Source organism: Furipterus horrens, unplaced genomic scaffold (genome assembly GCF_987537825.1).
Source record: "Furipterus horrens unplaced genomic scaffold, mFurHor1.1.pri manual_scaffold_1, whole genome shotgun sequence".
Lineage (NCBI taxonomy): Eukaryota > Metazoa > Chordata > Mammalia > Chiroptera > Furipteridae > Furipterus > Furipterus horrens.
The window spans coordinates 182244844-182260368 of record NW_028327171.1 but is presented as its reverse complement, the minus strand read 5'-3'; the positions used below and the strand labels follow the sequence as shown (position 1 = coordinate 182260368).

The 15525-nt window shown below is 37.5% G+C and overlaps 1 protein-coding gene across 1 annotated transcript in view; it reads left to right on the top strand.

Moving 5' to 3' along the window:
• The window catches only part of STAT4 (signal transducer and activator of transcription 4), a 97418-nt gene extending 84941 nt beyond the window's left edge, over nt 1-12477 (top strand). The window contains exons 15-24 of the mRNA XM_090281988.1: nt 1766-1849; nt 3318-3416; nt 4983-5118; nt 6626-6675; nt 7536-7630; nt 7930-8066; nt 8334-8525; nt 10772-10838; nt 11203-11311; nt 12218-12477. Of these exons, the coding sequence (XP_090138114.1) occupies nt 1766-1849; nt 3318-3416; nt 4983-5118; nt 6626-6675; nt 7536-7630; nt 7930-8066; nt 8334-8525; nt 10772-10838; nt 11203-11311; nt 12218-12244 (996 nt within the window). The 3' untranslated portion in view covers nt 12245-12477. The remainder of the gene's footprint in view (nt 1-1765; nt 1850-3317; nt 3417-4982; nt 5119-6625; nt 6676-7535; nt 7631-7929; nt 8067-8333; nt 8526-10771; nt 10839-11202; nt 11312-12217) is intronic.
• The last annotated feature ends 3048 nt before the right edge of the window (nt 12478-15525 follow it).

Genomic DNA, 15525 nt, shown 5'->3' with positions numbered 1-15525 from the left:
ATTTTTTTTATATTCTAGAACATTTCTTTCACCCTACTTCCATTTCTTCTACTGTCTTGTCTATTTCTCTTATTATATTTTTAATTGTTTTTATTACTTTCTAAATGTTTCACTCAAAAGCATCCCATCCTTTTTTCACTAATGGAATATACTGTTACATCTGTAATGATATTAAAAAGTAATGCAGCCTCTCACAACGCCAGCCGTTACACCGATATAGATGGGTTCCTAGAAGACTCACCTAGCCGGGGAAGCCTGTACTACAAGGGGCCCAGAAGATAATTCTGGTATTTTGGGGACCCCTCTTATAGGTATCTACATTACTTCTAGTACATTCAAAACAAATATATAGAAAAGTATAGAAATAAATACAATAAACCTTCATTTATACATCATCCAAATTCAACAGTGATTAACATTTTGCCTATCTTATTTCACCCATTCCCCCCACCACATACAACATTTTTTTCTAGAGAACTTAAAATTCCGGAGCTTGAGACCTTCGCCCATTGTCCTTTACAAGATTACAAAGGTTCTTAATATCTGAGAGGGAGGGATAGTTATTTTTTATGAACCATGGGTATGGACTTGGGGGGGGGTTGCTGGGGGAGGGAGATGCTGGGTGGAGGGGAGTAAAGGGGAGAAAATTGGAATTATTGTAACAATATAATCAATAAAGAAAAGCTGGAAATAGAAATTCTAGATAGTATAACATCTTAATAACTGATACTCTGGTAGGTATCTTTTATCTAGAAGATAAGAAGTTTTAAAAACCTAACCTCAATATGCTTATCATAAAAACAAAAATAATAACTTTGTTAAAATCTTTCCTTAATAAAACATCATTACTTGTTTAAATTTCTCCACTGTCTCAAAAAGATTTCTTTATAGTTGGTTTGTGCAAATCAGTATCTGAGCAGTGTCCACTTGTTACAGTTTGTTGATTTGCCCATTTTCCATGCCATTTATTCGTTAAACTGATATATAAAATTGAGCTTGATTTGGTTTTTTATTATATATTTTTTTAAACTCTTCATTTGCTTTTTGCGTTTACACTTCTGAGTTCTTTGTTGTTGATTTTTGTACCTGTATTTCATGTGAGAGGCTTTGTCAAATGTTTGATGGTCATTAGCTTGCTAAAGTTTAAGAGAAGCACACTAAGAAATGGAAGCTCTGTGTGCATGGTGGGAACTGTAGATGTAAGGGTGATTATTAAGACCTGGCTTTCTCACTCAGGGACCCCCAAAGGCAGGCTCTGTAAGTTGTCTCTCTAGGTCTAGTCTACTTCCTGAATCTTTCCTGGAGATGTCAGACAGAGGAAGGGGCATGAGTTCTCCATACACTTTTATAGGGTCCTCCTCCTCTCTTCAGCACAGCACATCACCTCTGCCTTTGGCTTGATCTTATATCCAAAATGCAGAGCCTTTTTAGTTCCTCTGCTTCATGAGCTCCGGAGAGTAAACCTGTCTGTCCCCAATCAGGGCTGGGGAGAGTGAGACCTCATTGCATGGACTGGGGGTCATGCTGTTCACTCTCTTCACTCCTGTTCAGACCTCTTCACTCTCCCGCTTCATTCTGGTTTTAGAAATGGAGATTATATATTCTAAATAACTTATAAAATAAGAAGAGGAAATGCTCCATCTTAGGGAATATTTGGGGCATATACTCTAAGAATGTATTCATTTTTATAGAAGCAGGCTTAATAATAGGTAGAAGTTTGCATTTGTAAGATAAGTAAGACAAAAACTATTTCTTTCTCTGTTAGGGCTGCCACATGGTGACTGAAGAGCTTCATTCCATAACCTTTGAAACACAGATCTGCCTCTATGGCCTGACTATAGATTTGGAGGTAGGTATTTCAAGAAACACTTACTATTTTCTAATAACATTTTCAGGAATCGGTCAGCATTTGTAGATAAATTAGTACCTCCCAGTTCATTATTTTTGTTTTAATTTAGAAAATCAATACATCAAATATTTACTAATTAGTCAACATAATACTATTTTGGTTAAATATGAATGATAAAATCTCATGGGTATTATCAAGTCAATACACATGTATACTGAATAATTTTTTGGCCAGATTGTGTATTTCTTTTTTTCCAGGGACTTCCTGAGTCTCAGGTGCTCAGTGGAAAGACTAAAGAGAAATAAGTATCCTTGAACCATGTTATGTAGTGATATATTTTCAAAAATTTAACTTGTACATAAAAATCCCTCAGAAAGATTTTTCTAATGTAATGAGTAAAGATAAATGATAGGAACATTAATAGTCCATTGTTTTGATCCTCTTATAACATTCGCCATTGAACTCAAAGAAGGAATAAAGAAACTGGGGAAACTGAACATGGCCGACTGTGAGCTCCTTGAAGGCAGGACATCACACCTCATTTGTCATTCCATTACCAGTGCCTAGCACAATGCCTGCCACAGAGCAGTTGCTCAACATTTGTTGAATGAATGTATGAGTAAGAACAGTTTCAGACATCCTGAATATGATTCTGCTAGTGGGCTGTATTATTTTAGTTTTTTTTTTTTATCTTAATGAATTTAAACATGTTTATAAAAATTTCCATGGATTCCTTGCTCATCCCTTTTCCCTAAACTTGTTTCCATGAGCTATTAAGTTCCTCAACCAGTTATTTCACTGTCTATACCTATGTAACCTTTGTAACTGGGGAGGGACTAATAAAAATTGCTTAGTTTTCCAGGCTTGTTTGTGAAAGTCTATTTGTTTCAGCAATTAAAAACTACAGTACCAAAAGTATTAAGTTGAGTTCTACACCAACAGACCAGACAGCTCTATCTTCCATAATGCTTTGTATTCCAATATTGCTTACCTCACCATCTTCTACAATTAAAACTACCATGTCTAATAATAAGATATCAGATCATAATTTGAACATATTGATCCATTCCAGAGATAAATTTAAAACTGGACTTTTTAATGTAACTTATTAAAAGAACAGTTGCTAAATTAATACAAGTTCTAATTAGTTGCATTTTAGGCAGTATGTCATAAGAAAGTATAAACATTTACATGGTATCAGGAAAGATATTAGAGAAGCTGCTGACCAAGCACTTTTAAAAGGGTTCCTGTTTCTATAGTTTCTTCTTCCCTGTACCCTGACTCATTCATGTATGCTCAGAAATGTTATCAGTGCCTTCACAAGTCATTTTAGTGATCAGGGCAGTGTAGACACCAGGATTGGAGGAATGGGATTGGCTTGAGGTGGTCCTTTAGAGGAGAGGGTCAAGTGTAAAATCAATGTAAGATGCAGCTACCTTTAATAACTGCCCTTTTTGTTTTTAACCAGACCAGCTCATTACCTGTGGTGATGATTTCCAATGTCAGTCAGTTACCTAATGCTTGGGCATCCATCATTTGGTACAACGTGTCCACCAACGATTTCCAGGTAGAGTCTCTATTCCTATTTCTCCTCCTTTAATTCTATTGGATTTGCTTTGTCAACAAAACTCATCTGCATCAAAAGATTTTATATATATGATATTTTATATATAAAATATATATAATATTTTATAGAGTATATATGTGTAAGTAAAACTTGGGCATGTCTTTTTGGGTTGTTTTACTTCAGAACTCCAATATATTTAGCTGTATGATCCCTCTCTCATGTCATAGTCAAAGTATTATGTTCAAATGTACTTGGATTCTGAGAGAGTTCTGGTTAGCAAAAGTGACAGAGGGTCCAGTCAGCTCCCAAATATGTCCATCAGAGAGAGTTCTAGGGTCATCCTATGGCTATGCTAACTGGGCTATGGGGAGATGCCTTGCTCCAGAATGATGACTGATTGCTGTGTTTACCTCCTCAACTACTTCTGGCTATACCTCCACACAGCTCTTCTACAGAGGTAGAGAACTAGTTTCCAAATAAGTAACTAGAATGTACATCAATTTTGCCCAGCTATACTCTGATTGTACCAATTTTTTAGGGGATTGTAAACTTAATCCATTGAAGTTAGGTACAGATTTAATCCATTCCAGGCTCTAGGCAGGTTTTAATGTCATCTTGTGGTTATATGAGAGGTTGATAAAAAATTGGCCTCAAGTAACAAACCAAGAGGAGAATAGATGCTCTTCTTGAAAGACAACCAGGAAAGGACATGGCAAAAAACATGAGTAAGCACTGCCCACAGTTACCTCTTACAAAACCTCCATGTGTTGTCTTGGAAACCACCAAGGTCTAGAGAAAATAGGTCAAATGTAAATAACAACATTTCTTCTTAATTCAAAGCAAATGTTACTTGCAAAGGGAAGACTTCTTTCACTTGGCCCCAACAATAAGAAGAGACATAATGAGCCAGCTCTAAGTGTTCTTTCCCTTTAATTTAATGTGCCTAATAAGGAAACAATACGGAAAATGGTTCAGCCCTATTCCTTCTCATCTTCTGGTGCCTTGACATTTGAGACAGATTGACTGCATAGGAATGCTATGCTGAAATGCACTGTCTCGCTTCCTCTCAGCCTGCAGTGAGAAGAACAGAACTCACCAGAGAAGTCACCTGGTCTCTAAAGCCAAGAACAGCCAACACCCCTGAAATTAAATATCATTCCCTATTAGGAGCTACACACATTCAGAGCTTTTCATCTAACTCCAAGATGTAGGAAGGAGAGAGGATACGTCTCTGTTCTCCAGTCTAAAAGTGGTATTGCTGCACTCAGCTTTCTTCAGCATCCTTCTTTTATAAGAAAGCCACTAAATTTGTTACAATAACCTTCTCAGATTCTGCTTTGCTCCCCAATGAGGAATCTGGGGATGCAGATCACATACAGTTCCTAAAACGTAGGTGCACAGTGTACCTACAGAGTCTAGCATAAAAACTAACACTGATCTCTCTTGTTTATTCTGTATTGTTAGTTTAGGATGGCCTAAGGAATTTTAATCAGGAATCCCATATATTGAATTACAGTGTGTTCAATGTGATTAATAAATATAATCATCATTACAACTCTATTTCAGAACTTGGTTTTCTTTAATAATCCTCCATCTGTCACTTTGAGTCAACTCCTGGAAGTGATGAGCTGGCAGTTTTCATCATATGTTGGTCGTGGCCTTAACTCAGATCAACTCAATATGTTGTCAGAGAAGCTTACAGGTGAGAGGTGGTAAATACAGAGGACTTATTCCTATTTTCAGTACTCAAGTCTTTTGAAGAACCAGGGTGATATTACTGCTATTAATAATAATAATGATCAACACAATTTATTGAGTGCCAGGCACAGGGCTAAATGCTATATTACCTTTCTTTAAAAAGTTCTTTAAGACAGATTAATGATTATTTAATGTGGAATAATATATTTCATAAATGGGGGTAGTTAAGTAGCTTGCCATAGCTACATAGCAGTTAAGACACAAGCTAGGCCTTATCCAGGTCTAAAGCCCCTTCAATTTCATCCCACACTCGAGTCTCCAAGGTGTTCTTATGCCATCTCCACTGGGTATAAAGTGAAGTCTTAATGGTGTCTTGATCTTTCATATTAATATCATAATGGTCATTAACCAACTAGAAAATAGCTGATTCCAGGACCACAAAATTTAAGAGAAATTAAAAACCACTAGGTAGAGCTTTATATTATCAATATAATTTTTTATATCAAGGAAGTTTCAGTTCTGACATTTCTAAAGTTTGCAAAATAGAGTACTCAATGTAGTCACTATAGTGTTGAGCTTTTTCTAACAGAATTTGAAAAGACAAATTTGGTGTGAACACATTTAGCACCAAAAATAAAGTTAAAATTTGATTTGTATACATTTCTAGTTAAAGTAGGGCCAAGGATGCATTCAAGCAACATTGAAAATGTGTGTGATTTGGTTAAGTTTGACTTACAGGTAATGCTGGGTTGCCATTTGTAATTATGATCAATAGATATTTAAATAAATAAGGGCTTTAAGAATATTACAGAATTTAGTAATGTAAATATGCTTTTTGATCCTTATTTAATTCATAAACCACAGTAGTAGAAAATCAATAAATATTTGATAATGGGTGAATAAATCTCTTAAATATGTAGCATAAATAGCCATCATATACTTTCAGATCTTTATCAATGTATTCCTATGAGTATAATTTTCTTAGAAATTTAGACAGAAACTCTTCTATCCTTTCACTGCCTTAGATCAAAACAGTCAATATCTCCTTATTGCCTAATAGATCTCTAGTCCATTCTTTTCGTGGTAAGTCAAGACTCCTGGTAATCTGGCTTAGTCTACTTATACAAATTGCTTTTATGTTTATTCACCAACATTAGGCTGCTTTTACTCTCTTCTATATAAGACACATTCATGTCCACCAAGCTTCATCCTACATTATTCTTGCTCCTCCTTCGCCTCTGACAATTTATTTCCTACCCATTCATGGAGGTTTTGTCCTAGATACCTACCCCCTTGCTAAAACTATCTTTAGCTCCTCCATGGAAAAGAATTCTCTTCTAGATAATAAACTTCATAATATATTTTTACTATATATTTTACTACCATTACATGCATTGTAAACACATAGCAGGGGCTTAAGAGATGCTTGAAAGAAGGGAGGATCTACACTGGGCACCAAATTGAAGAGTCTAATTGTTTAATAAAAAATTCATTATTTTCTTTCATTTTAGTCCAATCTAACTACAGTGATGGTCATCTCACCTGGTCCAAATTCTGCAAGGTACAAACAAGGGAAGAGTGGGATATCATTTATATCTTTTTTTTTTTTTAATAGCGCTCCTTTTTCTCTACCTGGCAATTATATAGATAGTGTTTTAATATCAACTGCAGCATACATTTAATTTGGAAAGATTTAGGAAATATATTATAAACAACCAGCTGGATATCAATGTTGATTACTATTTTGGTCATCTTTTTAATGTTGCAATTAGGGTCTTGTATATACATTTTTATACTTGCCTAAATATTTCCTTAGATAAAAATTCTAAAGGATTTTTGAGTAAAGAGTTAAAGCAGTGGTTCTCAACCTTCCTAATGCCGTGACCCTTTAATATAGCTCCTCATGTTGTGGTGACCCCCAACCATAACTAAAGCATAGTGATTAATCACAAAAACAATATGTAATTATATATATGTTTTCCGATGGTCTTAGGTGACCCCTGTGAAAGGGTCATTTGACCCCCAAAGGGGTCATGACCCACAGGTTCAGAACTGCTGAGTTAAAGGAATATTTAAAGCTTTCAATATACATTGCCAGATAGCCTCATAGAAAATTTGTCTGAATTTATAGTCCAAACCAGAAATGAGAGTTCATATTCCCCTATGTCCTTGCCAAAATTGGTTTTATCATTTTTTATATTGCAGATCTGATGGGTAATGATGTAATTAATAGTGGTCCTTTTAAAATCTCCATATAATAATCTGGATTTTGAGGATTTTCTGGATAAGATTATTTTAAAAAGAAACTCTAATGTGTTGTCTCATTGAAAGAAAATCTTTCACTGAAAAAAAGCAACTTGAATTATTATATCAACATTACTATTGAAATAATTATTTTGCTATATTTGTTCATTCTAATAGGAACACTTACCTGGTAAATCATTTACCTTTTGGACATGGCTTGAAGCAATATTAGATCTAATTAAGAAACACATTCTTCCCCTTTGGATTGATGGGTGAGTTACAGGTTATATTTTCTATATGAGTTCATTAGGTTTTTATTTTTATGTTGTTGGTTTTTCTTTTTCTTTTCTTTTTCAACATGTTTACTGAGATGGGGGTGATAGTTGCAATTTCTCACATTCTTCATAGAATGTTGATATTTACTTTAATCTGTGTAAGAGTATTTCAGACATCATTAACTTTTGGTTATACTAGAAATAAATTTAGGTGTGTTTTTTGAGAATGAAATACATGCAAATGCAATAAATTACAGCCTTTCATCAGATAAAACTATCCATTGTTCCATTTTTAGGTATGTCATGGGCTTTGTTAGCAAAGAGAAGGAAAGACTCTTGCTAAAGGATAAAATGCCTGGAACCTTTTTGTTAAGATTCAGTGAAAGCCACCTTGGAGGAATAACTTTCACCTGGGTGGACCACTCTGAGAACGGTACATGCTCACTATTGTTTATTCCTGGGAAATCAGTATTGAGTTTGGTTACTGGAATTTCAGTTTTCAAAAGTGTATGGTGTGTGCCATGAATTTGTCGTAACCGATGTGGGTGTCCTCTATCATGTGGCAATCCATCCTGTCCAGACAGCAGAGGAAGGCTGGCATTGTTTTATAACCAGAGACATGAAAATAATGTGGGCAGGAAGAAAGGCCACAAAGAATGCCTGTCAAAGCCTGATTATCCCCCTGCTTTTGTTTTTCCAGGAGAAGTGAGATTCCACTCTGTAGAACCCTACAATAAAGGCCGGTTGTCGGCTCTGCCCTTTGCTGACATCCTTCGAGACTACAAGGTTATTATGGCTGAAAACATTCCTGAAAACCCTCTGAAGTACCTATATCCTGACATTCCTAAAGACAAAGCCTTTGGTAAACACTACAGCTCCCAGCCATATGAAGGTTAGGTTCTTTCTGTTTGGTTTTTTCCTTAGCATTTTGGAAATAATATCATATTGAATTAAAATAAATGAAGTTCCTTTTTTTATGTTTCTTTGATCGTTATAAGATCCAGGGGGTATTGGAAGTCAAAGCCTTAGCAAGGAAGTGACATGTCAGCAGTTCCTGAAAAGGGACTGCTGGGACTAGTCAGCAGCTCTAACTGTTACCTAACCAAAGTGGGGGTTCGACTGCCATCACCAATAGGCAAATTCTAGAGGCAGAAGCTGGTGAGAAAGGAAAGAAGTTTTTATTCAAATGCTGCTCCATCTGGGAAAATGATAGACTTTTGTGTCAGAGCCTGTCCCCTTAGGGACATGGAGGAAAACCCAGCTGTCCTCAGCAGGACCAAAATCAAAGGCAGTGTCCAGAGTTCCTTCTCCCATTTAAAGTACCATCCTTTGGGAACTTCTGAGTAGTCATCATAGGAGGTCAGCTTTTCTCCTGGCCACTGTCAGGCCTCACGCTCCCTCCTGGAACCTGCATGTGGGGCCGGCGCTGCCATTGGCCAAGCAGCTTCCAGCGTCCTGAGAAGGCACTAGCCAGTATGGGTCCAAGTCCATCCCTTCCTTCCCTTGGGACTGTATTAGCTTCCAGTATGGGAGGGGCCAGGTTCTTTTTCAGAAATCCCCAGTTAACTTCCCAAACTTCTGCACACACTGGGACAGCCCCCTGCCCCCCATGAAACCCTTCTTTTCCCAGGCTAGACTGACAGGTTTCTCCATCCCGCACCTCCTCCTTCTGCCATTCCGACCTCTATGGCGCATGTGCCCACCTTCCCCTGGCCCCACCCCCAATCAGGTACCAGAAGTTGGTAGGAGGACTTGTCCCCATATCCGATTACTGTGCTAGCCTTGGACGTGCTTACTGCACTACTTCTTCCTGCCACCACCTTGCCGGGGATGGGGGCAGGAAATCTGTCACCAAGAGAAGGACACTCTGCACCAGGGGCGAGCATTCACAAGTCACTAGCTTGGTGACCCGGGACACCGAAGACCCGCCTGCTTCCTCAGGCATTTCAGTGATCTCTGATCTCCTCCAGAGGTCCCATCTGTTCCCCACCCTCCACCTGTTCCCCACAGTCTGGCCAGGCTGTTGGTATCATAACCAGACTTCCCCATGGCCATGGGAGCCCCTCACAGACACTTGTCCAGTTTTGATTGTCCCCTTCCTTCTATGGAAGCACAAACATCACTTCTGTGACTGGGGAAGAGGAAAAGAAAGAGAAAGTAATTAGAAAGCCATTAAAAGTTAAGCAAGTTTGTTTTTTGCAAAGGAAGCCCAGGGTTTATAAGCTTCTGTAGTCTTACAACTCAGTATTGTTCATTTGCCCAGGAGGAAACAGGGTGTCTGTGCAACACTCCCCACCTTCTAGCCCACCAATAACAAGCTGACAGGCCTGCCTTTCCTGGTCATATGCTAACGGACTAAAATAATACCTGGCCAAAAGAGGCATTTGATCAATATTGGTTGATTATATGAAAGAACATTCATGAAATTACCTACATAATTGTAATATAAGTTTACCATTCTATTTATTTAATTAAAGTAAAAACAATCCATTGAAATGTTCATCTATAGCAACTAAATCTAGGAGCACCATCTTGTAGAACATACTACAGTTGTCACTCACAGAGGGCAACTGTTGCCACCCTGGGACTTCTTTCCCTTCCAAAACAAACAAAAAAACAAAATAAAGCACAACAACAACAAACCCTAAGTGTCTTTACATCTGACTGAACGAAACAACAAATGTCAACGAAACAAATTACACTTGAAAAATTACAATTGATCCAAATTACAATTGTACCAAGTGCAAGTTCAACATAGTATACCAGAGAAATTTGGGGACTGTCTCCAAGGTGAGGTTTGCACATTACTATGACTACAGTACAGTAGTACTTTTAGCCATACTGATGTCTGTGCTTCAAAAATTTGTGTATTTATATGATTATGATTGGTGTCAGTTTTAATGAAAAGATCTGAATCACTACAAACCCCCTAATACATAAATAAATCAGTCCTTACAATTAAACTTAAATGTACATTTTATGCTCACCCAAAATACTGAACTAAAATGGTTTGTGAATCACTAAGCTATTATATTATCTCTGTTCTTTTTAACATTACTTATATCTTTCTAGACATTTTTCTAATTTTGTCAATGATATTGATAACATTTTTCCCAACATTGTGCCTTTCTCTTCCAGTTTCAAGACCAACAGAAAGGGGAGACAAAGGTTATGTTCCTTCTGTTTTTATCCCCATCTCAACAATGTAAGTAATCTTAGTTACATGTAAAATATTTATTACTGAATTCATCAAAAAAATGTTTCTGTAGGAAATGTAAGGACATAGCAGAATACATACAACTGAGAGTAAAGCATTTTAATTCTCAATATCCCATTTTCTTAAATACATAAAGCTAGTCTTCAAGACACACCACAGTCTATAATGACTGGAACTATAAAGTCACCCTTTTACATGCCATATATTTCATAGTAGGCTGAGTGATGTGTTAGCAAATGATGTATCAGGCATCTCAACGTCACAAATAGATGAAGTTCTAGAAATGAGTTCCTGATACCAAGAGCTATGATTTTTTAATCCTTTTCAATATTTACCTTGTTGTTTCTTTAAGCCGAAGTGATTCAGCTGAGCCACAGTCTCCATCCGACCTTCTTCCCATGTCTCCAAGTGTATACGCAGTGCTGAGAGAAAACCTGAGTCCCACAACAATTGAAACTGCAGTATGTTCCCTTTTTTTTCCCATGGCTGATTAAGGGCATCCCTAAATGAGCAAAGGTGGTATGTGAATCAAAGGGGCTGAAGTTCTGTAAGGTCCCGTGTGTTGGTGATATTATCCACACTGAAAGTAGTGACCATCACTTACATGAATTGCTTTAAATTCTTTCTATCACAGGCCTCCGCAGGGCAAAATACTCCTGTACCCCACTCAAATACACTTTGTCCCTAATTCTACTACGGGCCCCGCCAATCCCCGCCACTCTCTTCACATATTAGCACACAACATGTGTTAGTCAATGTTTATAAGGCTAGTTTAATATTTATTTTAGCAGTTTAAGTACAACAAATTTCAATTTTTTTAAATTAATTGTTGCTTGCATTGTTCATCCCAGGAGCCTCTTCAAGTAGTATGTGAATAACAATCAACAGCAGTTAATAGTACTCTTCTGAGAACAGAGTCATAATTGTTAATGCAATAATGAGACTTAGGATGCATTCTATCTGTTCGTATACCCAATACTGTCAAGCAGTTCAAACCTCCAGTTTACACAAGGATGAACATACATCTTGGAGGTACTCCATGTTGGTTTGTCCTTTTCTTGAAGACTTCTGGAGATGAAAAATCCATACTCTCCTGTACTGCTTATTCCAATGTTATTGTCTTCCAATCGTTAGTTATGAGAACTTTTGCTGTATTTTGTACCTGTTTCCTCTTACATTTTTGGTGGGATGAATAAGCCTTCTTAAAACAGTTTTCATCTACTTAAAAGGTACATTTTTAATACTTAGTAGTTAATTGGTAGAATGATTATAGAATATGTAATAGACACAAGGATGTTTAAAAAGAAATAGTGGTTTATTTAAAAAACAGTAATTTCCTCAATGGTCATTTTTGCTTTCACTTTTAGATGAAATCTCCATATTCTGCTGAATAACAGGATAAAATCTTGACACTCAAAAGAAGGAAGCAAATGAAAAAGTGTAAAGACTCATCTTTGCCAACAATCTTATTTCTTCATCTTTGAAGTCTGAAGCTCTCTTCATACTGGCATGACACCCCCAGTTGGGAGTGTTGTGATTGAAATGCTAAAATCAAAGTTTCAGATAAACTTGTCAGATAAGACACTTTTAAAAACCAAATGTTAATATAAAATTAACTAAAGACTCATTTGTATTTGTTTCATTTCTGACTTTGTTTCTCCTGTGTTACTTATGATTTTGGCTCTAGAAGTTTCAAGTATTAACATTTCAGAATAGATCAAGAATAATAAAGTTACACTACATTACTCAAAAATGAATAGGAAGGCCTGAGGGAAAAGCCAAGAAGAGCCAATGTCCTGAGTTCCAGCAGGTAAGTCATCACATTAGACACACATGGAGATAATAATGGGGCTTTAACAGCAAAAGTACCCAGGGTATCCAGGGGTAAATTATGAAGCCTCTTGATTGCCATGTCAACATTGTCCCAACTTCGGGGTTCACAGCTGCTGGTATCACTGCCAGGGATACCTCTTACTAGGGAGAGGGATTTAGAGTCATTACTGGTGGTATCTGGGGCACCAATATTATGGGCCAGACTGGATGCTTAATGGTAGCATGCCCAATTGGTGCCCTTAGTAAGAGTGTGGGATCCCCCAGTGCCAGGACTTGGGGTGCTCCCTTTGTCTGCCAAGCCCTAGGGAATGGGCTGAGCCAGGCAATATCAAGGCATCTGTCATGACTTAATGCAGAGAAGTCCTGAGGCTGGTAGCCAAGGTGAGCCTGACTTCAGTCAGAGAAGACAGTCACCTCTGGAGGACTCCTAACTCCTTCCATCTATTTCCTGTCCCCTAAACAAGCAAAACTGGGAGAGGCCAATGTTTGATGAGAAAAGAGTTTAAAAAAAAAAAAAGGAAAAAGATTTAACATAACCTATCTTCCTAATAAGAGATTCTGTCCTATCGATTTTCTCCTCTATACCTCAGAATAGTTTCTCTGCCAACAAGGAGCAAATAAGCAGCATTTAATGAAACATAAGGTAGATTTTCAAAATATTAATCATATTTTCACTTCTCCCCTCACCCATTCTATACTAATCATGGATGGCCATTTTGCTAACACCTTTTCAAATTCTTTCTACTATAACGAGTCGCTTTGACCAGTTTTACTGAATATGGTAACTTTATATGGAATAAATGCTGAGGAAAGACAGTTGCCAGTAGATTTCCTCAAAGTCTTAAGGTAGCAAGGAAAGCCCCCCAAAACCCATAAGGAATGAATATAAGTCTGCGAACCGGAAAGATTTTTCTTTACCTCGCGTGGTTCAGGAGGCCTGTACACTCCCTATGGGGGAAGGAATAGAACTAGAGGTCAAACCATCCTACCGCTGTGCTCTAACAGCAGGTAACAGTAGCCCAGACTTAGTGAACTGGCCTCTGTGTACACACATCCAATTTCTGACATAGTATTTTTTCAAACAACATAGTACTTCCCCTCTACTTTACCTCACTCTTCCAAACTAGAAATGCTCTGGAATGATAATGTTTGATTATTATCTTACTTTAACTTCCCTTTAATTTAGGTATCTCATGTGTGCCAAACATCTAGTTAAGTGTTCCTGAAATTTTCCTTTAACTCCTTCTCCTTAAATTATGGTCTTTACTACACCTGCCCCTGATAAAAAAAAAAAAAAAAAGAAGCTACACAATACTCTCTTACAGTAGGTTTGACAGTCATCCACTTAGATGTCTCACCTTCTGCCTCTGATGGGAAGAATCTTAGAGGAAATCTAGACAGGGTGGAGATGGGGAGAGGTTAAAGGGGGTGAAAGAATGGTGCTCTCCTTAAAATCCTTTAGGGGAGTTTTTCAGAATCCACATGCTCTTTATTCTCCTCCCCTTCAATTCTAGCTCCACAGGCCTAGTGCCAGCGCTGAAGTCTGAATGGTTGAATTAACCTGTGATTCCTGATCTCAGCTGGTCAATGATGTTATTCACTCTTTCAAAAAATATTGAGAACTGCTCTGTAATAGGCATTACCTTTCTTAACAAGAGTTTCCCATCTGAACCACAGACACAGAAAGCAATTTGCTTGACTGTTTTCCTAGTCTCCCAAGGATGGTACGTAGTGCCATTCTAGATGTATAGGAGAGAAGGTAATTTACACAGAGATGCCTCAGGCATTAGGTTTAATATTCTCCTGGAACTAGGGGTATGGACTTGGGGGGGATTGCTGGGGGAGGGGGGTGCTGGGTGGAGGGAAACAAGGGGGAGAAAATTGGAACTGTTGTAACAATATAATCAATAAAAAACATTAAAAAAAAATAAAAAATAAATAAATAAAAAATTCTCCTGGAACTAAGATGAGACAGGCTGTAACAACACAAAGTCCATCCTTCTGTAAGGGGAGAGAAAAACAGACAAACATATAATAAAGGACAGATCTCCTAAGTCCTATGAAGACTACAAATGTGATACTAAGTAACTGGAAAAGAAGGTCAATGCAGGTCTCTCTGAGGAGATGATATTTGAGCTGAGGACCTAAAGAATGAGGAGCCAGTCCATGAACACAGCCAGGAAAACAGCATCCCTAAAGTATATAGGACCTAGTCAGGTAAAAGCCCAGGTTACTTGAGGAGCAGGAAAAGAGCATAGTGAAACATGAAGGGAGTGGGACAAGATTGGTAAGAAGGGAGGCAAGACCGGAATCTGTAGGGAGGAAAGCTGAAAGCTCTAGATCGGCGGTTTTCAACCTGTGGCTCGCGACCCCTTTGGTGGTCAAACAACCCTTTCACAGGGGTCGCCTAAGACCATCGGAAAACACATATATAATTACATATTGTTTTTGTGATTAATCACTGTGCTTTAATTATGTTCAATTTGTAACAATGAAAATATATCCTGCATATCAGATATTTACATTATGATTCATAACAGTAGCAAAATTACAGTTATGAAGTAGCAACGAAAATAATTTTATGGTTGGGGGTCACCAGAACATGAAGAACTGTATTAAAGGGTGGCAGCATTAGGAAGGTTGAGAACTACTGCTCTAGATGTTACTGCAAGACTACAGGAATAAGTGGTGTTATAATGTTTCTTCATTTTATCTAAGTTTTCATTTGTTTAAAGCAAACATGTAACAATGCTTCTACAAAGTCCCCCTCCCCAGATTCCCACACTAGGGACTTAATGGGTGTACTACCTATGGAGTTGTAATGGGCCAAGCACTTAGAAGA